This window comes from Manacus vitellinus, unplaced genomic scaffold (assembly GCF_001715985.3).
Source record: "Manacus vitellinus isolate BGI_N305 unplaced genomic scaffold, ASM171598v3 scaffold_2_pilon, whole genome shotgun sequence".
Taxonomy (NCBI): Eukaryota; Metazoa; Chordata; class Aves; order Passeriformes; family Pipridae; genus Manacus; species Manacus vitellinus.
Window position 1 is genome coordinate 4,104,100 of NW_021940208.1, and position 26,214 is coordinate 4,130,313.

Below are 26,214 nucleotides of genomic sequence, written 5' to 3' on the forward strand. Positions count from 1 at the left end.
ATCTCAAGCCAAGTTTTAGGTATGTCAAAGTTCTGTCCTTTTGAAAGAATGCATTAGCGATTGTTTTTGAAGACTGAGGATGTGTAAGAGGTTGTGGAAATGTGGAAGCACTTCCAAATCACTTTCTTTAATGTAACTATAGAGAAAATAATCATAATCAAATTACCAAATAAGTTAATTATCTTTTTGATGTCCTCTCTAGCTGACTGATTTCATCTTACTGTAATTACTTCCTAAGAGGTTGGATACATTTCAGTAGAACTTTGTCTAGTTACACAGACTCCAGCGCTGCCCTTGGCATCAGTGTTTCATTTTGTCATGTGAGCAAATGCATTTTTCGCTTTGATCAGTGACAACACTGGCTTAACTTTTCCTACAGACCTGTTACAATGTGGGGCTTTTCCCGAGCCAGACTTCTAATATTTCTAGATAACATTAAAGAAGAAGAAATCAGGCTGGTTGTCCATCTATGAACTTCTTGTAGCTTTTAGAGTATTTGTGAGTTAACAGTTGTAACTGCTTATGAGCCCAAACCTGTACAATGTTTTTGCATAACAGTGGAACAGCTATGAGAAAATTGCAAAGTTGAGCTTGTTAAGTGTAGCAAAAAGAGTAGGAAAACAAATTTTATATCAAATGGGTTTTTCTAAAAGTCTTAGTGGCAATGTGAAATGAAAGCTTTGACATGTTAACAGGCTTGTATTTAGCATCTGAAATCTGAAAGAAATAGAAAAGAGAGGTACATGAAAATGACAGAAGTAGATTTGTACAGCATGTATGCAATCAATAATGCTAGAATACTTAGTTCCTGGAGGGTTATTCTTCTTTCTGTCCAAATTCATAATGTGTGACCTAAGGTATTTTGCCTACAACTCCACATTATATTGCATCAGTTAAAGGCAAAAAGGCAGTGTTGGTATTACGGTATAACACATGTATGAAAATGTGGGGTCATTGTTCTTAAAGAAAAAAATGTTAAAGACATCAAAAGGTATTTGAAAGTTTAGATTTTTTTTTTTTTAAATATGAAGTTGTTTTGTATGTTCTCAGATGGCAACTATGTATAATGTGCAAAATCCTGCTGCTGACAGTGAAATATGACTTTCTGATTTTACATCTGTTAGCCTGTTAGCTTCTGTTACTAGCAAAATCAAATTTTAATAGACTTGTAGTCCCATAGGAAACTGACATTTCACATGGAGACACAGGGACATTTTCAGTTATCTTCTAAGTAGCTTAGAACAGATTGTAGGGAAAATACAGGGAGGTGGGAAAAAGTCCTGTTTTGAGTTCATAAACATATCTCTAGCCCTTCAAATTGCTACTAGCAGCTGGCAGCAACATTGAACTTAATCACTTAATCTCTTCCCAAGTGGATACCCTATTTTAAGTACCACACTGGCATTTGCTTGCACAGCATCCCTGTCAGTCCTGAACTTGGGAACAGCAGGCTTGTAAATCAGATTTTCTTTCAAGTGTTGCTGTTCATGTGTGCCAGCCTTGTACATTTTATAATTCTTATGAAAGAATGGGAAAAAGAGATGGATAGCTTGGCTAGATGCATTATAACCCTGAGGAGGAACGCGTTTTTTAGTGTGTTACAGAACTAGTTTGATTATAGTTTGTATCTGTGTAATATATAATTGCAAATTTGCATGACAGTGGCAATGAGGAGAGGAGCTGCCATTGCATAGAAATTTCAGATAGACTTGGGAAATGATCTGCATTATGTTTTGCTGTTACAGTTCTATAAAGATAAAATGGCACGTTAATATGTCCATGTGTATTCTATTTGGTGACTATAAAATATAGTTATCCTGTCTATGAAAACTAGTTTATTAGGATCTGTGGAAAGGGCCAAGGAATAAAAACACATTAACTTTTTTGTATCTGTATCCATAAATGTTATGTGAGAACTGGTCACATTATTATGATTAAGTAATGTTTTGATAAAAATTATTTCTTTGATAAGAATTGGATGTAGATATATAAACATGGAGATTATGTGTTTGCAGTTCTGTGCCTTTCATCCCTTACTCCAGTAGAAGGAACCCAGAATTTTTGTGTTTTTCTGGAGCTGTCAAGCTCCTGTTGGGTTAGGTTGCTTGTTAGGCTTAGAAAGAAGCAGGATTTATAAATGTCAATCTGACACTTGTTACCTGCATAGTTGGTATATGTTTGATGTTCTGAGTAGAGTGAAGAGGACACAGAGTTAAATTTCAGTTGATTTACATTACCTCATTATCTCATACAGTAAATAACTTTTTAATCACGTTTAGCATTAGTCCTGGCATGTTATTTTTCTTCTCTGTATTTGTGGCTCTGGCAAAGATATTGAAAAATGAAGCAAAAATATTGTTACTGGTTTGTTATGTGTTTTCACATGCAAAGAAAATGTTCTTGTAAGTAAGGGAAGTACTCCCTTTTCCTGTGGAAATAAATACAATTCATAGAATATATGGCTTTTTAATTTCATTTGATTAATTGTCAGTGTTTTAGTTACTCCATATGTATATATTGTCATAATAACTATAGCTATATGATAAAAAGTAAGCTTCTAACAGGTGCACTTGCACAAGTATACTTTAAAGAATATAATATTCTTTACAGTTTGACCTTTTTACATCTTCTGTTAAAGAAAAATGTGCAATTGTTTTGTCATAGAATTCACTTTTGTAGTGTTAGACATTAAAAGCTGTGTTAGTCTCCTCAAAAATAGAAATATGATTTGGATACATTAATTTCATTAAACTTCCTCAGGAAATTTTTTCATTCTCTTTATTAACCTTTGTATGAAGTTGTTTAACCATATAATCTTTGTTAACCCCTATAGGTGTTGTTCCCAACTGCTGATAAGAAGAAATTGTATTTGTAGTTTTGAAAGAAAAGTATTTTGTTTAGGTCTTTCGGCCTCTGATTGTAATTCAGATTTACAGTCAGGTGTTGTTTCTTTCAACATCTCTTAAATGTTATTATAAGAATTGAGCATATAGTAAGGAGGAGATACGTGGCTTGGACTGAAAGAGACATGGCACTACCTTGTTGTAGAAGTGCCGAGGGTGTTAGAAAGCAAGGAAGTAACTGAATATACTTGTTAAAACTGTTGTGAATGAAGCTGTTGAAATGTGATTTGAGGCTTGGCTGAAGCCAGCCTGCTACTGGAAATCTGATTAGATCAGTTGTACCTTGCTGATTTCTAAGACAAAGAAGTCTCATAGACAGGGGAGAGCCTGTATTTAAGACCTCTGTGATTATTCTCTAGGAAAAGAATTATGTTCTCTTAAGGGTTTTGTAAATGTGCTGATGCTTCAAAACCATTTATGTTGTACTTTGCTAATAGCTAAATGGCAAATTTCATTTTATTGAACTCTTGCTCGGGAAATAATGTATTAACAAGTTTCAAGAACTGTAAAGCTTTAAGAGGGGATACAATTCCAGGTTTAACGAAATTAATTGTCTCACTGCCTGGCTAACTTTTTGTTTTCCCCTCTTGCCTTTTTTAATTAAGTCAGAGAAAGTTTAACTACAGCCACCTAAAATTTCTGTGGCGGTTCTGAAGGGACTCTTCTGGGGTTGCCCCCTGCTCCCCCTTAGGCCGCATTAATGTTTACATACTGGCTGTTAACATTATAGTGGCGCCTGTCTCGTTGCTACAGTTAAGACTCTGTCACTGATGGTATTATAAAACTTGAGATTTAGGGCTTTTATAATTTGGCTGTAAAATCTTGCTCTGGGCAATTATTTGCAACATGTTTTTAGTTGAAAACTTTGCGCGTTTTTCCTAAAAAAAAAAAAAAGTATACTGGATTCTTACAAAAACATGTAAAGGATATTAATTTAAAAAGTGGTACAGTTCAACAGTGCATGTTGTAGAGAACATCTATATATACACACACATATATTTAGTGTTCTTGGAAACAAAAGTATTACTATGTATTGCTTAGAAAGTGACAGAAATATTTGTGGAAGAGCAATGTGGAATTTTTAGACAGTGCGTTCTGATGGGAAGTTCAGTGTTGTTGAGATTATTTGCTTGCCATAAATGCCATTAGTCTAAATACATTATAAAGGAGCAATGTGGCAGCACAGTAGTGGTAAAAAGTATACACTGTAAAGAAATTATAATTTCTCTAAGTTTGTTCATTCAAGTACAAATTTGTTGGTATATCCTTCTCTGTAGTAGTATAGTATGTTTAGACTTGAGGTGACAATTTCCTTTCAGAAATGTTTTATGGTTATTCAGTTTGATGTTGTATTTTAGGGAAAGAGATAAATAACCAGTAAGGATGGGGGGAGGGTGAGTGATCAAAACAGGTAAACAAACTCTTTTAACACAGAAAGTGGTTTTGGAAGTGTTAGTCTTACTTGCTACAGGTAAGAAATTGAGAAAGCCAGCTGCACTGAGGATGACTTTTTGCCTGTTTTTTGTGTTGTAGTGAAAAAACCACTCAAGTTTGAATCACCGACTTGTGAATTTTGTGGTGTAATCTGGTAAGGAGAACTAGCAAGGAGACAAATTATTTTGGAGTTGTACTCCTCTAGAGTGATTATTGCTGTGACATATGGAGCCACGGTGTAGAAGTTACTGGGAAAGCTTTTTATTTTTAAACCAAAATATGTTAAATTTCATTGTACTTCAGCAACTGTTTTGGTGAGACCCAGAGTTTGAAGGATCTGTGTTTTTGTAGAAACAGCACATAAACATTTGAACATGTTTTGGTGCACGATCTGAGGGCTGCTACTGTGCTGTAGTTATAGAATCATATCAGAGAATGGTTTGGGTTGGAAGGGACTTTAAAGATCATCTAGTTCCAATCCGCCTGCTGTGGGCAGGGAGACGTTCCACAAAAACAGATTGCCTTGACAGTTATTGTAAAAAGGGAAAACTAATCATTCAAGGTTGCCTGGGAGCGCAGGAGTCAATCTGGAAGATGCTGTGATGGTGGCAACATTGTGAAGGGCAGTTAGCTCAGGATGGGCAGCTCTCAGGAGTGTTCTTCATGCAAAAGCCCACATTAGCCTGGTATTTTATGCTACAAGGACTGATGATCTCTGTAGGGCAGAGACATTCAATGCTGCTTTTCCTTCCATCTTCAGTAACACTGACAGGCCTTGGGCTGCTCGGTCCTCTGATTTGGAGGACCACAAGTGTCAGTACAGTGACTTTCCATTTGCAGATGCTGAAATTGTAAGGAACAAGCTGTATCAGCTGGATGTTTACAAGTCCATGGGGCCTGATGGGATTCATGCCAGAGTTCTGAAGGAGCTATTGGGTCTTATGACAGGACCCCTCTCTATATTACTCTAGTGTAAAAGAAGGGCCTGAGGGAAGACCCAGGAATCTACAGACCTGTTGGTCTAACCTCAGTTCCTGGAAAAATTCAGAAGATAATACTGGGTACTGTTGAAAGGCATTTAAAGGAACAATGTGATCTTCAGGCATAGTTAACATGGGTTCACTAAGGGAAAGTCCTATTTAACTTATTTGATATCCTTCTGTGACAAGGTCACCCCCCTAAGTGGATGAAGGGAAGGCTGTCATTTAACTTGTAGGCATGTTATGAAGCTGTCCTGTGTAAAGGAGAAGGATGTCCTCTGTGGGTCGTAAAAAGGTGCCTTGTTAGTGGCAAGATATAAACTGCTCCCTTTGTATAAGTAGCTGCGGTGTTAAATTTGCTTCATTTAAATGAACTGTGGAAACCATTTTGTTTATTATATGATCTTCTCTCCCATACAATATTCTTAATTATTCCTATAGTCAGTCTATCCTGGATCCCTGCCCTTTACTCCCCATGATTCTGCGTATGCATATAAAATGTGGGTATAATCCTTATACTTCTGGATGTATTTTTAAAAGAAGTGGTTACAGTCAACACTTGGACTTTTCTAACTATCTGAAATGTGTGTTTCTATTTCATACCAGTCATCTCTTTCTAATCAGTTGAGTCATTCACCATGCTGTGTTTCACAGTGTAGATAACTGTCTTAAGCTAGATTTCATCCACTTGAGATGGCAAAAGTTTGGCAAGATGAATTCTGTAGTTGTGAATAGAGTAAGAAGATTTCTTGGCAAGCAGTGATTACAGTTCTGTACATTTGTAGTCAGTCAGTTCAGCTTATAAACTAATCAGGATTCTGAAAAACTCTACTGTGTCTGCAGATGTATTCAGCAACCAAGTTTAAGAAATTTTCAGGCTGTAGCATTTGAATGTTGGAAAAATTTGGTTCAGCTTGCTTGAAGTCTTGCACAAAATGAAGAGCAGGAGAACAGCTACAGCTTTATAGCTGACAGTCCATTTTCTGGGATAACACAGGCAGACAGAGTAAGAACAGTGAAAGATCTCATGTGAAATATACACCTGTGATTCTGAATGTGCTGGAGAATGTGTTGCAGCACCTGGGTGGATCTGCAGAGACTAGGTTTATTTTCTCTTTGTGTTGTTAGAGTCAGGGCTGAGCTGGATCAGTCAGAACTATTTGATTGCATTTGTTCAGTGGTCTCCAGATCACTGAGTTTCAGGAGGATTTACTGGCTTAGGAAGAGCACCAGCCATGTGGTTACTTTATGAATAATAGTATAAAGACATCTTGGCAGCACCCATTAAACTCTGGACTACTCTATCAGTACACTTGGGGCCAACTGGGATGGACAAAGGGCAGTGCTAAGGTCAAGGAACAAGCTCTGATAGATCCCAGGTGACTGTGCAGATACCTTCCTGTCTTCCTGTGCTGCTCCATGAGTAATTGATACTTGATTTGGCAAATCTGTTTCTGAAATGTTCACTTTGTAGACTGAAAACTTAAGTAAAAGTCATCTGCATATTAGTGTAATTTTGTATTTTGTTTTTCATCATTAACTCTAAAAAACCCACCAAAACCCCTGTGAAACTTGCAGTCCTGTTGAAACGCTGACAGATAAAATGTTAAAATTCAGACTGCTGAACCCTGGACTATTCTGTGGGTCTGACTTGGAGTCAAATGGCACAAACAGTGGATTAATTACTCTGTTCTGTCTGCTCGGCACTACCATCCAGGACACACTCATTTGGACTTCCTTGGCTTAAGAAAACACTTAATACATCCTCTGTGTCTAAATGCTTGCATGTAACATGTGGGTCCCAGAGGGGGAATAATAAATACTTTGCTAGTATAGAATAAACTTCAGATGCTGCTTAGGTGAGCTGGCTACAGTGCTGACCTTTACCTGGCAAGATAAGATTCATGCCTAGCATGCCGTGGCTTCAGTGGCTGGAAATCTTGGAGGGAACTTTTCTATGCTGTGTTCCTCAAGTCTGCTTGTAGGATATTGTTTCTAGATACCACAGATGAGAGCAGTTTAAGTATTTGTTTCTGTGAGAGCCACACCTATTAACCCTCAGGAAATGCAATTACTGTTTTCTGTAGCCTCATTGCTCCCAAGAAACTAAGGTGATAGTTAGGTCCTGCAGCAGGAAAAGTGTGAAGGTAGAAAATTAGAATGGTAATGATTTGCTGTATTTAATCATGCAAAATTTTTCTGTGGTAAAGATTACAGCAGTGTACTTAGGTCAAACATCTTACTTCCCTTTCCTGCCCTCTCCCCTCTGTATCCTGGGACAAAAAATGGCATGTTTTTATTTCCTTTGGTAAGGAAATAAAACGCCGTGTGTGCGTAGTGTTTCTTGTAATCTAATGACCTCCACTCCAGATTGAAGCTTTTTTGATAGAATAAGTGTATGCCATTAAAACCTTCTTCTAAAGATAGTCTGTCTGAGAAAAAGGAACAGCAGTGTCCATGGCATTAAGGCAAGCATAAAACAGGTCTCATGAATTTGGGCCAGTACGCTGTCATCACAGTCGAGACTGCTCCAGCTTTGGTGAAAGACTGAAACAATATGGACTGTCTGGTAGTACAGCATAATTTTGTCTGCGTGAAGGAATTTATATGGGCTCCATCTTGCTGCCTCAGTGATATGTTTTTCCTTTTCAGCTCTTCAGTATCTGTTATTCATTCCTTGTGAGCAACAGACTGAGGAACTATAAAAAGTGTTCTAATATCAACTGTTCGCAATTTGGATCTTTGAGCTTAGAGTGAGAAAATAATAGGTTCAAACTGGACTTGGCAGTAGCTTATTTCTGTCTTTGGTAGGTGAAATACCTCATTAACATCTGTCTGTAGTATCTGGCACAGTTCATCATCCAGTACTGATGTTCTGCCAGAAAATGGCTGCTCAGTCAATAGGGATGTGTTGAAACGACTCTCAAAATTTAGTATGGCTTGCCTGCCTTTCTAGAGAAGGTTCACATTGACTTCTGACACTGCTCTTCCTTGTGACCCCTTGTGTTTCAGGCCATTACAGATGTAGGCACACTCTTAATAGTATTCGTTTGTCTTCTGTGTGATTAATTCATAGTTCCTAACTGGATTTAAAGCCTCCTGCTTTTAATATAACTTAGTAGGCTGTCATTGGGGGTCTAAAGGGGAGGGAAAAAAAGCAAATTGTCAGTGTGTGTAGAGAAGTCCGTACCTGCTTCTCTTGGAAGTGCTGGTCTGCTGTTTCTGAATACAAGGGCATTTAGAAGTTAGTCACACCATGTGAAAAGCTGCAGTAGTTCTCTGAGTTGGATTGATTTGTCATGTTAGCTTTTTTTGCATATTGCTTCAGGTACTTTGTGAACAGTGTAATCCAATCACAAATGTAAGCATTAAAATTTTATGAGTCTAAAGAGAAAATTAGCTCTAAACATGCAAACAAAACAATAGCTACCAGTGTGACAGACTAGAAAAAGAGTATCAGGCTGCTGAAGTCTTTTGAAATAGATGATTTGAGTAGCTTATAAAATAAAACTTGTATTGGGGAATGGGCTGTCTCAAACTGGGCACAGAATATGACTTGGGGAGGGAAAGGCAGTTATTCTAAAGGGCTTCTTGGGAAGCCTCTGGAGCTGCTTCTCGCTGAGCTGCTGTGAGCTGGGTTTGGGCTGTGCAGGTAGGGTGTGGCTGAATGGCACTTGGCCTGAGAAGGGCTGGAGGGTAGAGGTGGAGAAGAACAGGTCAAACACTGGTATTGGAACAGTCCCAGGCTGTCAACTGGAGTAATAATCTTATATGAGCAATTTTTTCTCCTTCCTCCTGTCCTTTTCACTCTCAAAATACACTGAAGTCCAAGGTCTGTGAATATTGCACATATCTGCAACTCTGAAATTTTTCCATGCCCTGTTTTGCACTTCTCCCTAATTTTTAGTAACAGTTCTGTCCATAATTTCCTCTTTTGCTATGAAGTGGTAGCGATTGCCAACAAAATATATAGAAAAAATGACCAACTGCTGCTGCTGAACCACAAAGCAGTTTTGCTCACAAAGAGATTATTTGGTTTTGTGCCTTATGCTCGTACCTTCCAGACGGAGTGGCCAAGCAGCACATGTTGTATCCTGACTGAGAAAGTGCCCAGAAAGAACTGTTTCCTTTGTGATTGACTGAGCTGATTAGAAACGATTCTGTGTTACTATCAACAGTCCAAAGAAATAGTTATTTGGGGCCTTATTTAACAGTAGGTAAGTGTTAAGTAACACTAGACCTTCTGTACCAAGAATGTGAATAATTTAAAAAATGCCTGGAAATTCTTCATTTTTTTTTTTTAATGAGGATGTTATTCTTCTGTTATCTCCTAGTCAGTCTTTTTATGAAACTAATAAGCTTTTTGGAATCTCTATATCTTTTAATGGAATCTTGTGAGGTTAAATTACACTTTAATTAAGAGGTTTTTTCCCCTCTGTATGTCAGCCTTTGTTTTGCCTCTGTAGATACCCTAGAGAAAGTGGGAGAGGAGGAAGAGGGAGGGAATGTTGAAAGAAAATCTGTATATAAAAGAGTATAAAGCAGTTAAAAAAATTAAACTATAGATGTTATCTTGTGTTGCACTAGCTGAAAACTCTGTAAGAATTATTGGTACTAATTTAACTGGAATGTATTACTGTAGATATATTTTCTTTTTGGCTTCTCTCCCTTCCCATTTTTCTCATACCCTTTCTTTGGCATGTGTTCAAATCATGGAACATGTTGATTTTATTTTATTTCCTTTTAAGAACAACAAATTCTGAGTGTTTGCATGAAACCATTTTACTTAACATGTAATGTGCTCCAAGCAAGGATTACTGATTTGCAGTTTTAGCAATTTCAATTTCCCCAACCTGTGAAGTGTCCTTTTCCTGCTTTAAACAACCCCTTATTTTTCAATACAAAATTCCTTTAAAAAAGCAGTGGGTCATGAGTCCTTAAACCGTATATTTCTGAAATTAAGTTCTGTGCCTGAACATTATCTTTATGTGAAAGACTTGCTACTGGTATTTACTAAACTCAAAACGTTATCATGTTCTTTTTTCAAAACTTACTTCTTTGGTCTGTTTTCATAATTTTCAGCGTTATTTTGAAAGCTTATCTGTTCCTCCTGATTTTAAGTGAACTTTTGCACCAGGACTTCGCTGCTGACCTCCAGCTGTCAGTAGGAAATTGGTGGGTGTGAGAGATTAACGATACCCTAAACATAATCTGCAGTGCTTGTGTTATTACAGGGATGCAATCACAACTCCAGATCTATAGTTGGCTTGCTTGTGGTGTCAAGCTGCTGTAAAAAACCTACCTCTTACCTCTTCATTTTAACTTCTTTCTTTTTAGGGGAAACATGTGATTTGTGTGTTTGATATAATTCTGCAGGTTATAAAATGGTATGTTTTACAGTGGGGAGGGGTTGAAGCTGAGGGGAGGAATTCTTCCTGTTTTTGCAGACCACAAGTCCTGTCTGGGGAGCCATTACAAACTATTATGTTAGCTTCTTAGTTTATGTTCAGAAATTAAAGCCAGAGTTAACTCTTTTAAGTCTGTCTTTTTTTTTTTTTTAATTTAAAAAAGGACAAATGTTCTCAAATTTTCCTATTTACTAAAATAAACATATATAATTTTATATTTTTTTCTATGAGATATACACTAAGATATATGAAAATATTTACTATTAAAATTACTGTTTTGCTGTAACAAGTTTTTGCAGCATGTTATGTGCTCTTTACCTTTTTTTTTTTTTAACATTCCACCCCATATATACCTTTGAATTCACTGATTCCCATGAAAGTAGTTATATTTGTGATTTCTTAGACTTGTAAAGAATCCAAAAAAAGATTATCAGTTAAAATACAGAGGTAACTGTCAGAATGTGCAGCGGATTCAATGAAGAGTAGCATTCATATAAAATTCAAACTTGATTTTGTAGGAAACTAACATAAGGAATTTATGTAAAAATCATTTTTATAGAAGTCATGCATAGTTCAGATTTTGTTGTATAGGTCACAAGGAAAGGTAAGTTTGACTTGTTTTATTCTAGTACCTGTTTATTCTCGGGTCAGTCTTGTTGGTTGGACAACACTAAGAAGTTTTGAAAAAGCAAATTGTAGGAACATGATATTTTGGACTGGGAATGAAGTTAGAAAGCTTTGTACCAAAGCTGAAACTGCTCTTGTCTTAGCAGTGAGTTGGATATTTTTATTTTGTGTGTATTTGCACCCTAGCTGTTTAAATTTATTACATATATTGGAGAAACATAACCCATCAATTAAATGTTTAATCAGAGAACATAATTGCATGCATAAAGATTTTTACCATGCTGCTTTATCCGTCTTCAGGCTCCTTCTACACACGTCTGCTCCTGACTGCTGCTGAGCACTGGGTTACAGGAGTGAACATTGCAGGGAAGGGGGCCTGGGTGTCCCTGCCCCAGTGTTGCCTCCCCATGTGGTGTGAATTCATGGGTGGGGCTCACCCAGTGGGCTGTTCCTGCTGAAGGAGGTGCCTGTTCAATTTGTGTGAATTTTGTAGACAGTGGTATCCATCTTGCTGTGGTTATTTCCTGTTATTTCTGACTCGCTGACTTATTTCCCCCTTAGTTTTGAGCAAGACAAAAAAGTGACCATAAACCCCCACAATTTACATAAATATATAAAAAAAGCACAATTATAGTAGTTCAAATATGTTTAATTAATTGCAGTGAATGTTTAGATGTCAGGATGTCTACTCAGAAAGGTTTGTGGTTTAATGAAACAAGGCAATGGAGAAAACAATTTTTTAAACTTCATATTACTAAAAAAGCTCTTGATGAGGGAATTGGAGGAGCTGTAGTGCTGTTATTAGACATAAAATGGGCATGGCAAGGCAAAACATATGAAAGAAGTAAAATTCAAAAGGAGGAATGAATAATGAGAAAGAAATAGCTTAAAAATGACAGGTCCTACGTCTCTTCTGTGCTGTTTAGAGAAAGAGAAGGTGTTTGCCTTCTGTTGGAAGTTTTCTTCGAGGGCTGCTGTGGCCACACTGGTTAATTTATGATAAAATTGCCAGGAGCATAAGTGTTTTGTAGGGATTCATCCCACCTTCAGGCAAACTTGGTTGGGGTTTTTTTGTGTGCTGTTGATGCTGTTGCTTTTTAGCTTAGCAACACTCTGTTTTTAAGGAAAACCATAAGTACATTGAAGGAAACCCATAAATAAGGAGAGAGAGAACTGGCCATGATTTTTTAGGAAAACACAATCTAAGTTGTGTTTAAAAATCGGTATTTTGTATTATTTCCTATTAGATGAAGAAAAAGCTTATGCTGCTTGTGAAACTAAAGTTATTCTTTGAATTTTATAGCACGTCAAGCTAGGCAAGAAAACATTCTTCAGCAAAGTGTTCCACAAACAATATGTTGGCATGCAGATTTGGGCAGTTGCTGCTTCTATTGGCGTGAATAGGATGTTTTACTCATGTGTTAGGGAAATTGGACTTTGGCCTCAATCAAATAAGTTTTCCAGAGTTTTTGGCACTTACATGAAAATATAAATACCTTGCTCTCAGGCAAATGCATTCAAAGTCTGAGAGTGGCCCTTAGTGATTTCTTTGACTTCAAAATACTATTGATTAAACAAAGAATAGGAAAGCTTTGATCTGTTTTTTATTTTCTATATTTTCACTTTGAGTCCTGAAGACGAGTTCTGAAAAAATGAGAAAGTTTCAGTAAAGAGCTGTAAATGTGATTAAAATCTTAGGGAACATTGTCGGAAGACTGAAGGAGTTCAGTTTTTGTTTAAGAAATGATGTGTGGGTCATTTGGTTGGAGTCTGTAGTGTTGCAGGGGAGGTAAAGATGTAACCATTTTCAGACACCAGACAGATTCTTGTAGAAACTAGAGTGCAAATTGTAAAGATAAGTACCCTTAGAATAATATATCAATGATTGTGGTGACTGGAAATACTTAAAAGACAATTTTTTTTTTTAAATATGTGACTAATTCATTAAGGAAAAGTTTATGTTTTGTATTAGTTAGGAAGACAGATTATTTATCAGTTTAATCCCTTGTGATTTTATAATCTGTGGAAAAAAAATTATATATGGTATTTCGAAGTTGCATTCCACCTTTTTTTCTGTAGAATAATAGAATTGTTCAGATAAACCTTGGGAAGTCAGCTAGTGCAGCTTCCTCCTGCTTGGAGCAGAGCCGGCACTGAGTTCAAACCATCTTGCTTAGGGATTTGTCCGGTCAGCCTTGCAAACTGCTGAGGACAGAGGTCCAGCAACCCCTCGGAGTCCCTGTTCCAATGCTCACCTGTCTTGATGGAGAAAATGCTGTTTCCTTGAGTCAGGTCAAAATCTCTCCGACCATGCTCCTGGTCCTCCCTGCCAGCTGACCAATGCCTGTTTTGTATTGGGGATTGCAAACAGGCATGGGACTCTGCGCTGTAATGAGTGCCAAGTAAATGGGATTAATAATTTCTCTTGACCTCTTACCTACACTTCTCGTAATGTGGCCCAGTACACTGCTAGTTTTCCTTGTTATTTTTATCCTGTAGGTTTTTGGGTTTTTTAGCAGTTATTTTAGACTCTTTCCTCTGGGCAGCACAATAAAAAAATGTGTGGTTCTCTGTTGAGGTTTATATACCATAGTTTAAGAGCTATTGCTTGTCAGAATTTGGTCTGAACATTACCAAGTTGTCTGAAAAGCAACTTTTATCAAGTTAAACTTTTCTTTGAGGAAGGCATAAATGAATTATCTTCTGGAAGCCTGTGGTCTGTTGTAATTTAAACATTAGAAGTGGAATCTGCAAGATTGGAATAATTCAGCCATAGATAATGTGACCTGTGCTGAATACCTAAACTCTGAGACATTGCCTGCTCAGTTCTCTAACAGACATGAAAGAAAATTCTTGTTAAAGTGTGAATTGGGAAGAAAAAGGAGGAGAAACAAAGTGAAAAGTATATTAAACACTACTGCTCTTTGATACTTGAATTAAAGGGTAATTAAAACATGATTGCTTTCGTGCAATCCTCCTTTCCAGGTAAAGGAGACCAGTCTTGTTAAGACTTTTTCAGAAAAAAAGTTCTTTAACACAAGAAACTGTCAGGATGGACCTTGGTCTGCTGCTCATGAATTTTGGGTTACCCCTAGCTCATGTTTTTCCTTCTTTAGTTAAAGATCACAGATGTCATTAGAAAAGAGTTGAGTATGGGAGATACTGTCAGTTAAGAGGTGACTGGGAGACAGTGGGAAGCCACGATGAAGATCTTTATGGAAGAGGCCTCTGGAGGAAAATGGCATAAGACAGAAACCATGGAGGAGGAATGGGCAGTAAGGATTTGTGTGCCTCTGCTTGGGCTTTGCCGTAGTGACCTCGCCTGACCATCAGTGGTGTAGCCACATGCTGATGTTGGTGTTCCCAAGATTAGTGTTCAACACTGGTTCATGGACTTTTAGGGTGAAATGTAAGCTGTTTATTGGTATCTTTAAACCTTCCCAAAGCATGTGGTTAGACATGGCTGACTAATTGTTTTTATTGTTTAACTATTTCCTGCTCTTCTAATGCCATTTCCCAATTATATTTTCCTCTTTGTTTACCAGCTGCAGTTTTAATACAGTCCTTGGGTTGTACTAATGACCCTTTTGCTTGGCCTACCTCCATCTTTCTGTCCTGTTTTCTGTCAGCTGTCATTGCCACAGAATAGCGCAATGTTTTCTGAACTTCCACCTGCTTTTTAACAGTGGAGTTCAGGGTTGGGTTAGGCTTGTTGGATCACATTTGCACAGGGCCAGGAAGACTACCCCCCCTTCCACCCTGCCTTTTTTTTTTTCCCTTCCCCTGGAAAAATGGAGCTATTTATTTTTTAAACAGTCACAGAATTAATTTGGAGGAAGAAAACTTTCTGCTTGGAGTCAAGCAGGGCCTCAGAGACGGGCTTGTTGGAGGCACTTTGAGATGACGTCATCTAGAAACTTTGCTGTATTTTTGGTTCCGGAAGTTACTTCCTTTCGCAAATTTATTGTCTGCACATTTTTCCTTCTCCCAACCACCTACTTCTCACATTGGTCTTGCTGCAGCTGCACTGCAGCTTCTGATTTCTTTCCTTCCTCTTCTTTAGCCCCTTTTCCTTTCTTTGTCTTTGTGGTTGGTGTTTTACACTTAAGCCAAAGGGACTACAATAGAAACTAAAACTCATTTAGAACAAATTCTTAGCTTTAGTGTTTAAAAATAAGAAAATTAAATAAATATTCATGGGAGGCTAAAAGACCCTGCCTGCATGTCAGCCCTGCTTGTATGACAATAAGGACTGCATGAGAGAATCCACTAAGTAAAATTATGTAGACATACAATGATCATCCTGTTTTGTGCACATTATATATAATACAGTTGTGAATACACATATATTCTCTGAAATGTACTCTCTGAAATATGCAGTATACCTGAAAGCTGCATCTGTCACTCAGTAGCCAGTGAAGGCTTCTCGCAGTTATGTTACTGCAGGATATTATTGAAGTTCTGATGTTTTCCAGAATATTCAAAGTGTATTGAGTTACCAGGTTAGCTCTCATGGGTAATTTATTTCTGTGTTTCCAAACAGCTGAGTGTTTGGGTATTTATTGTAAATTTTTAACACTATTACAGGGATTAAAAAAAAGAATCCAAGAAACGTGAAATACCTGATATTTTTCCTGAGAACAAATTAAAATAAAATTTACAGTATACACAACTGTGTTGACTGCCAGTTTGGTAATCAAGAGGGTAGGGCCACCAGTATTATCACTCGAGCTAATCAGCTGAAAGATGGTGACTGTTTGCAGATCAATGTGAGAGTTGAATTTATCTATTACATGAGGTGAATTTTTACCCCTTCCTGGTGAGAAATGTCCTACAGCATTTTGATGCTTTATTGCAAGTTGTAGGGCTTGCTTTGCTTAAACGCTCACAGACCCTATTCCCTCTCTGTTGTCTTCTTGTTTCTTGTGTGCCTCATCCTCATCAACTCTTTAGATTCAGGCTTTTTTTTCTCTAGGTTTCTATGCTAGAGTTTTGTTTCTAGTATCTGATACAGAGTGATGGTAGGTGGAGAAGGAGAGCAGATTTGTAATTCTGCTTTAAAAAAACCCACAAAACAAACTGGTTAAAGTTTTGAACCTAAGCCAAATTTGAACCTTCCCTGTGAGTAGAGAGCAACTTGTGGAAGTCAGGATGCTGCATCATTGCTTTCCCCAAGTTCAGCATGATGTGGAAGCACTAAAGCTTTTGAGTGGAATATGTCCCCATGGCTTAGATATCTGCTCTGAAAAACCTTGATCTAGATGCATAACTTGGCAAAGTTATGGACTTGTAAACACGGGGTTTAGAAAATACTGAATAAATTTCTTTCCGGATGGATCAAGCTTGGCAACTGTGTGATTGGAATTTCTCTATTTCCTGCTATCTGTGCTTTTGTTTTGTTCCCGTCTTCAACTGAATTGATAGCAAGATGTGCTCTGTTAACATACTACTCTCTTAAGCAGTCTTATGAATGCTTGAAAACTTAAAATGTCATGACAAAATGGAACATACAAGCCCAGGTTAGACCTTCTGTTATATATTACCTTCTGTAGTAGCAATATAAAAAAAATCCTGAATGGCATGAAGAGAAATATGGGTTCAGGTTATAAGCTCAACTCCATGTTGAGAAACTCTAATAGTTGAATGTATATGGTGCCTTCACACAAATTTTCAAGTTATATGTGTAAGACCAGTAGGGACAATATGAAAAATCCTGAATACTACAAGGCTGATGGGAGACTCAAAATGTTAAGAACACCAGTCCAGTAGGAAATACTGAAACTGAGCGTTCCAACCTTTGACCATAGTCTCTAAGCAGATCTTTGCAGAAGAGGAATGATTGAAGGCAAAGCAGATCTGCAGTGGTAATGTTTCCCACTTTCTCAAGGCTGATGGTGGCTTGTGACCGATGTACAGAAAATAATTTTTAATTCACCTGGATCCTATAATGACACCTAGTGCAGTCTGTTACTGGAGCAACTCACATAGTTGAGTTCAGTTTTGGTCTTGAGCTGCAATAGAATCAACAAAAGTGTGAGAGCATGAGCCCAAGTTTATACTTTTCCTAAAGTGCAGTGTGAGCTATGGGCTGAGACACAGGGACAGACCCAAAAATAGAAGGGGAAAAAAAAATTAGATAAAGGTTAGAAGAGAAAATGATTCCCGGACACTCTTAGCACTGTGATTCTGAACTGGCTTGAGCCAAGATTTCTGCATCATCAGTCTCAGTAGAAAACTTTTCATAATGTTGTAAGCAGAAGGGCTAAGGTGTCTCAAGTTACATAGCAGTGGTCACAAAACAGAAGCTAACACACAAGCATTTTTCTGTAAATTCACAATTTAACTTAGGCTTAGGTCATTGTTTGTATGCCTACATTAACAACTGGTGTGTAGGCTTTTATTTTATGATAAGTGCTGTGTAATTCAGGGTGCCTTACCCCTCATGACAGCTTCAGGACTTATGTGCAGTAGCAAGTTGCTATATATAACTTGATTCCTGTAATTCCTCACTGCTTTGGATACTGTGCTATCTAGATGCTATTTTTGGTTTTGTACATATTTTTTTATAGGGTGTAATGATTCATCCTCCATCAATAATCTGTGTTTTTAAACTCTCTTCTTTAATAAAATATTCTTAATGCTTAAAGTGTTTTCCTTCAGTCTGCAAAAAATGTTTGATTCCTTCACTAATTTTATTTTTTCTGTTTATAGGAGAGGCCTCCTCACAATTTACATGGCCAACCAAGTAAGTAGTCCTTTATTTCAAGAGTAAAACCACCTAAGATCCATTGAAAATGTGAGATTCATCGTCTGTTTTAATCATTCCAGGATTTTTCTTTAAAAATTTTACCTTACTAGATAACTTAAGAGCAAATTGTGACCTTAGGTCTTTCAGAAGTAGCTGTAAAGCGTTGTATTATGCTCAAAATTTCTTGTATCATAGCCCCAAGAAGATGGGTAATTTTATATTTCTTGTCTGTAGTAGAATGGCATCTAGTACTTTGATGGTCGTTATTTTGCAGATGAGAAATCCAACACCATGTAATTAATTGTTTTTCAAACTGGTATCAGCTGTTGTGTGTGCAAACATTTTTATTGCATGTTTGTATCAATTTAAATGTTGTGTCATATTTCTTATAATCTCATTCAAATAAATAAAATTTCTCTAAATGATGTGTGATGTTAACTTACTCTAAATATAAAATATTTCTGTTACTTGATTATACTCCTTTAGGAAAGATTTTATTTTGCTAAAGGAATTATGTAAAGTTTTTGTATAGTTGGAGTTGCTTAAAGAGTCACAGAAACTACAAAAAAGAAAACAGCTGAAAGTTGTGTTCAGACCACTGGGACAGTTTGCTGGGCCTCACAGTTGTGCAAGAGTAGAACTCTGGTGGCGATTAAAAGATCGATGACTAAAATTGATAAGACAATGGCAATATATCATAGTACAGATTAGGGTGATACAACTGATACCTTCTCTTCCGTCCGTCTCTGTGAAGTCGTTGTTGATGACTTGTAATTCTGAATATTTGTGGTAGGAGGTGACATCATATGTGTGTTAGCAGGTAGATATCCTGTAAAGTCCCTTTATGCATTTACCAAACCCATCATGTAGTTCTCTCTCAAATTCTGGTGTTTAACGGTTTCTTCCAGGCAGAAATTTTTTTTTGAGTTATTCTGTACTTGTAGACTGTCTGTCATGACAGACTCATGACGGGAACTTAACAGACTTCAGAAAAGAAATTAATATTTGCTTTTAAATTCATTATTGTTAACTACCATTTTACCTTCTATAGCTGCCTAACTTATATGGTTCATACACTATCCTTTAGGATTCCTTTTCTTTACAAATGTTTTTAACCTAATTTGGAAAGATGACAAATCCTTCTCTTGAAATTTAATTAATTAGATTGTTTGGACTCCCAGTAACACATGGGAACAAGGTTTGATTCCTGAAAGGAAGTCCTAACTTTGGAAGGTTTCCTTGAATTCAGAAGACCAACTGTGTGGAAAGTCCTCATTCAGGAAACATAGGTTATAAGGACAGTGATGTTTAGTTGGACACGCCATCACTCCTTTGGAATGGACTTTTCAAGAGAAGGGGGAAATCAGTGTGCCTATATAGCAATACCTCTGAGTGTCCAGTTCTGAGAAAGCTGTCACTGTCTTTCTGGCTCTTAGGCTGCAGTGCCACCCAGTCCATGTGGTGCTGGATGGTCTTAGAAAGGAAAAGTCAAGAAATGCAATTACATTTTATGAATGCCATTTGGTGCAGTGGATATTCGCTTTAGCGTGATCGTTTATTTTAGGCACAAATCATTGGTGGACCCGGGGCTGCCAGGGTTTGCTTTGTTAAGCTACCTGTGATCACCTCATACTTATCTTGTTAGCAAACTGTGTAATCACAGAAAATGTTTCCTTGTTTGTGTTGCTTATCTTTTGTTTAGAACTTTATATACTTTGGTGAGATTCACTTATAAGTTTACTAAGCCCTTAAAACATTTATTTCTGTCATCTTTAGATTGCAGCGTGCCCCATTCTGAAAGCTGGCACATTTTAATCTTTAGTGATTACAGCTAGATTGTGGAATTAGACAGCATTTCTTGCATTCTGTAAAACTCGTGTCAGGACCTGTTAAGATATTCATGGAACTAAATGTATTCTTTTGTTTTGTTTCATATTTTCCTAAACTTTGTTTTGCAGCCTTGGCAATAATAATTAAGGCTTTCTGTGTGATTCTTCTTGTGTGCCTTTGCCCAGTTAGACAGGCAGGAGGTAACTGTAATTAGTGTTGGTTAGTATAAGAAATTATCATGAATGTTGCTGCAGTGAATTTTTATAGCCAGATTAGGGCTTCTAAATCAGAAAATTTTATTTCTGTTGTCCTGTTGGCAGTACGTGACAATTTGTCCTCAGAGATAAATTTACTTAGTGGAAAGGGGAAAGGTTTGTTAAAGTCTTTATGTGTGGCTGCTGTTTCTCATTTCAGCGAGTGAAATGCAGTAGAACATGAAAGGGAGTGAGTCTAAGGACTCGTGTTCTAAAGGTGACATTTTTATTGTTTTTTACTCTGGAGCTACTAGAAACTTGTGAATGGAAACATGTGAATAAATGTCCTGGCTCATTTTAAATAAGTCAGTGATTATAGATTTATGTGAACCTGAACTCCTGAATTGCATTTCCTTTCTGCTTACACAGTGAAATGACAGATCAAAAATTAACTGTTGAGGCTATATGTGCTGTATGGAAAAATAGAACAAAAATGCTTTTTCAGACTAGCTTGCTGCAGAATTGAAGCTATACAAGAATGCACTTTAGGGCTTGGATTTTCTTTTATTTTTTTTCTTTTTAGTTTCTTTAAAGATAAGAATGAGAAATAAGTATAGGAGTGAAGCATCTGTAGTTTTAATTTTGATATGCAGAGTGTAAAATCAGCTTCTGAGCTTCTGACTGAAAGTCATTTAAGTTTTTAGAAGTAAGTTAGTATGCCTGAGCCCCTAGCATTGTTGAACATGTGCTATTGAGACCCGAAGTTTCTGTAATAGCCTGGAACAGAGTAGTGTTAGTCAGTACTGTGGATCACACAGAAGCACGGAGCTTTCAAGTTCTATTTTGGATTGCACGTGTTTAAGTCAAGAAATTTCTAGGATCATAAGAGATGCTTTGGTAGTGAACATATAAGATGATCCTTCATGGATAATTTGAGATCAAAAGGAACCCCAAGATTCCAGCAAAAGGTGGAAAGTGAAATGGAATCTCTTTCAGTTATTTTTATCTGGAAAAGTAGGTGATATTTATGACTGTCCCATGAGGAAGACCTATAGCTCTTATGTTTCGAAACAGTTCACAACAGGCATACTTTGTTGTGACACAGCTCAACAGTTGAATTCTTGCTTTTACATTGAAGAAACTGGGTCTTCGGGTTTGGGTTTTTTTGTGTTGAAAACAAAACAAAGGTGCTACCTTCAATATGCAAGATAAGAAGATAAACTAGGACTGATTTAATATAAAGCTTTTTGAAAAACAAGAGTTTAGGAAAATTGTTATGTTGTCATTGAAATACTACACCATAGGGGCAGTTACCCTAGTGTATGCTGAGCTATGTGCTGTTTGAAATTCAAACTACATCACTACATCAAAGGCTTTATTCATTCTGTACTATGACCTCTGATGTACGGTGGGCTACTTGAAAAATTGGAAATGTTAATATTAATAAGGTGCTCCTGAGGGTCACAGATTATATGATAAAAAACTTAATCATAAGGTGAAGCAGCTGGATGAAAAAGGCAGAATGGTGCTGTTGAGGACTGGTTCTTGAGTGTGATGGGAGGAAGAAGTGTAGGGATCTATCCCAACCACAGAGAGAGCATTACTGAGTGGACAGCTATAAATTTGAAAAATAAGACAAGGAAGATAGGAAGACAAGGAAGTAGAGAAGCACAAGCTATAGGTGAGAAATGAGAATTCATTGTGGCAAGAGACATGAAGGGACCGGAGCTATGCTGACGTAACAGGTGTTGGTTTGTGGGGAGAGTTACAGGTAAAACAAGAGGAAGAATATGAGAAAATTTCTAGTTAAAGCAGAAAGCGGATGATAAAGAAAATCATGGGTTTTTCAGGAAAGGGTTGGATTAATTTAATGAATTAATTAACGTGAAGAGAAATTTAGGAAGACCCCAGAAAGAGAGACAGAAAGAGAGGGTATTTTTGGTGACCTGGATGTGGAAGTTGGAGGAATTGTTGTCAGCAATTGCGTCTGGACAAAGTTTACACAGAAGTAGGAAGATGCTGTGCCTTACTTATTGCTATGCTGATTTCACGTCATCAGTGCATCTGCCACTTATGGAATACTGCACACAGATCCTCATGTATAGGGGAAACGATACTGTTTAAACGAGTACTGAACAAGTGATCAGTGGCATTCTGGTGGGTAATGCTCTGCTTCTGCATGTGATAGAGAACAAGTAATGCAGCTGAGCACAGTTTCTTGCAGTTTTAAAGTAGTCCAGGCAGTTTCACAGTTGAATTGTTTTTCAGTTGCATAAATAGACTAAATCTGAGTTCATTTTGGCTGTATCGTTGTTTATTCCAACTAGTCAGTGTGAAGACTGCATGTAAGTTGTGCTCTTAAAGTTTGAAATATTTGGTCTAGGAGCATGCAAAAATGCAGACTTAAAAAGAAATCCTTCAGGATCTAATGGAGAGATGAGTATCCAGTGCTCTTCAGTCAGCTTTAACTCCTGATATTTGTATGTTTTTTTACAGGATGGAAGTCATAGTGATTCATAATATTACTAAATCTTCATGCTCTGAAATATTAAAAACAAAAATCAAAGCTATTAGCCTAATTTCAGATATCTGGCACACATAGACAGCAAAGTAGATACCAAACTTGACAGAGATATGGCACAATATAGAACATGGTTCAAATGTCTGAGGCCAAGGGCCCTCCGATATCACTTTTCATATTCACTAGATTTGTTGTCGTTGTTTCATGCTTTGTGGAAGTGATATGTGGAGGGATGAAAAAAAGAGGAGTGGGACTTGCTGTAACAAAAGAAAAAGCAACAACTTTTAAGGCCTTTAATAAGACCTTTAATAAGGCCACTTTTAAGCTGTGCTTTTGCTGATCCTGTAGTTTTAAGATTTTGCGAGTGTTTTCATTTTAAACTTACTAAACTGAAATTTTAGGAACAAGACTAGCTGTCTCCTGTTTTTCTCCACTGGGAACATTTCTGTTTTAATCGAAAGATGGAGACAATCCAGAATGAAGAAGAACAGGTGGATTTATGTTTATGCAAGATGTATTTTAAACTTTTTGAAACGCTGGGTTCTAGTAAAATGGATTTGACCACTCCTCCCTTTTCTTTTTAGATATTTAGAATTTTCTTGTGTGCTTTCTTGTGATTCTTAGTATTAACATTATACAAGGACTGCCAACATGGGAGATTTTATCTATTCTTCTAGCATATTAGCCAAGATAGGAATAGCTAGATTTTTTTTTTTTTAGTTTTCTAACATTTCAAAAGTAATCTCTGTAACTGGAAGTGAATCAAGTAAATGGTTGAGACACTTGTCTTCCAGGATGCTTGCTCTCCTCCTGCCACTATCTCTTCCTTGCTTTGCAACTGTTGTCTGGTGCTCCTCTTCTGGGATGTCAGTGGCTTTGGTTACAGCAGCAGCTGGCAGGAAACATGTATATTTGTTGTCTAATGGTGTCCAGATTTCCCTTTCGTTTCTTGTGTTGTCACCTTTTAAGTTGATAGTGTACTAGTTAAACTGTTGCTTACCAGGCTACTTCTGTTGTTAGAATAGTAAGTTGCCTTACTGTCTTATTTTCTCGGTTTTATAAGTTATTGTTGGAATAGCAGAAATACTTTGATATTTGGTTTAGATTGAATATTAGGAAAAATTTCTTCACAGAAGGGGTTGTCAAGCACTGGAACAGGCTGCTCAGGAACATGTAAGAAAATTGATGTGTAGATGTGTCAGCTGGGGACGTGGTTTAGGGGTGGACTTGGCAGTGCTGGGTTAGCAGCCAGAGTTGATGATCTTAAGGGTCTTTTGCAGCCTGAACAATTCTGTGGTTCTGTAATATTCTGCATCTCACGTGGTTGATTTAAAGGGGGATGAATCCTGTTTGAAAGCTCACAGGAAAGGATTTTCCTCATTGAAAATGACATTGAACTGGAACTCAGGATTGTAAAATATTTCCTGCCTTTTGGAGGACAAAACCCTGTTTTGTGACAGTGCTCTGAAACAATGTCTTGATCTCTCTAGTGAAGCATCCAGCACCCAGTCATTGCTGCTTGGGTAAGGGAAGAGCAAAAAGGACAGAATTTAATCCTACCTGGAAAGAAGTCTCAAGTGCTCACTTAGTGCAGAATTTCTACTTTTGCATGGAAAAACTGTCTCAGGTGATGTCTTGTCACTTGATGTAATTGATAATTTTTGTAATTCTGCTACAAATTAAGCCTTTAATTTTAGTGTTAACATGAAACAAGTCTTGTCTGGTCAATTTACACATTGATATGAACTGACTGGTGTTTTCCTTGGAGCTACGGTTCTGTTCTAACACATCTCAAGTTTGAAGCTCAACAGAGAGTCATGAATACCTGCTTGTAATAGTGGCATTTTTGCAATTGTTTTGGCCCACATTGTGACCTGGGATTTTGTCAAGAGTTGTTTGCGTGTTCTGTCAGGTCATGTGATGTTCCTTGGTAATTCCTGCCTTCTGTTGTGGAATGGCGTTTTTATTCTGTTTTGTCATTTGGACTTAGGAGGAGAGACTTTTCTGTAGCTTCTGCTTTGTTACTGCCCAGATCTTAGTGGAAAAGTAAGGTAGAAAATGAAGAGCTTACATCTTTCCCATTTCATAGAAGGCATATTCAGATGGAGCTTATCCAGCGTTTGTTCTTCCAACATGCCTTCGTGTTTATGCTGCCTCATGGTTTAAAGCCAGGCAGAGTCAACCCCATGTTCTCAGGACACTCAGGGTATGGCTGATTTCACAGCACGGACAGTCAGGCATCACAGATGCCCTTTATGGCAGTGACAGTAATCTGGTTTACAAAACAGAGGAAGAAGAACAAAGATCCATGGATTTTTATCCTTTAAAGGGCAAATCTCAAAGAAGGAAGGTAATCACGCGTTAGTTTGCACTTGAAGACTGTGCTGGAGTGAGAGATGGGGTTTGTTTTTTTATGTCATTTCAATGGGCAATCCCTAATGCTCTATGATTAAATGGCAATGAAATATGGCATTCTCGGACACTTATGGCACTTAGGTTATTTTGCAAAATAAAGCTTCAAATTTTGAAGTTATCTTTCAGATACATCTCAAAGGAAGGAAAAATAATCATTATGAAAAAGGTTTACGAGTCAAGGATATGAATAACTAGAACACGCTCATTACTCCTGCTGATCCCTTTTTCCTTTGACAGCTTGAACAAAGAATTGAGAACCAGCTTTTATTAATTTTAAGCTCTTACTAATGCTCCTTATTTGCTGTATACCTAGGTATAAATAGGAACATTTGCAGAAATAATTAAAAAACTCCAGATAAGAAATAATTAAAATTAACTAAACCCAGTTGTGAATAAGAATGTGGAAAACTCAATTTCTCTTCTCAGAAGACTTGTAACTGTTTTTAAACTTATTATACTTCTGCTTTTGTCTCTTTCTCTGTGTCCTTGGGGTACAGAACAGCTCAAGAAGAGATGCTTTTAATACCATCTAGCAGTTGTATACTGGGGTGGCAAAGGCAGTGTAAATGTAGTAGTAGCAAAAAGTCAAAATTTCAATTAATATGTTAATAAAGTTAGTATAGAGAAGCACAGTTTGGATGAATATGGACATTATTTAAAAGAAATGGGAGCTTTTTATTGCTTAACAGTAATGTTCAGATTTATTTCACAGACACCTAAACAGAAGAAAACTTTTACCCTTTCTTGGAATCACTGAATTTATTGTGGTGACTGTGCAGGGAAGTGTATCGTAAGATCAACATTTCCAAGCTCCTCGCTTAGAAATTAAATGCAGATGTTTTCAAATAATCAAAGACTTGGACATGCTTTAGTTTAGTCGACAAATACTCAAGACACTTTCCAAAAATTTTATTTTGTAATTCAGAGTTAGATGTCAGAAATGGGTAAGCTATATACTTTACACATATCACGTTCTGTGGGATAGGCAGTTTGGCAACTAAAACAGGCACTATTGAAATAAATTGCTGCTTTTAAATATAAACATTACACAGAATTACATGGGGAGTAAAATAAGCCGAAGTCTTACTTTCTTTTGAATAGAGCATAATGTAGACTAATTTGATTAACAGAATGCTTTACTTAATTAAATTATG

General features: G+C 37.1%; 1 protein-coding gene across 2 annotated transcripts in view; it reads left to right on the forward strand.

Moving 5' to 3' along the window:
- TMEM135 (transmembrane protein 135) overlaps positions 1–26,214 on the forward strand; it is a 172,764-nt gene that overhangs the window by 19,753 nt on the left and 126,797 nt on the right. For both annotated transcript variants that reach the window (XM_029960946.1, XM_029960947.1), the window contains exon 4: positions 18,064–18,097. In XM_029960946.1, the coding sequence (XP_029816806.1) occupies positions 18,064–18,097 (34 nt within the window). The remainder of the gene's footprint in view (positions 1–18,063; positions 18,098–26,214) is intronic.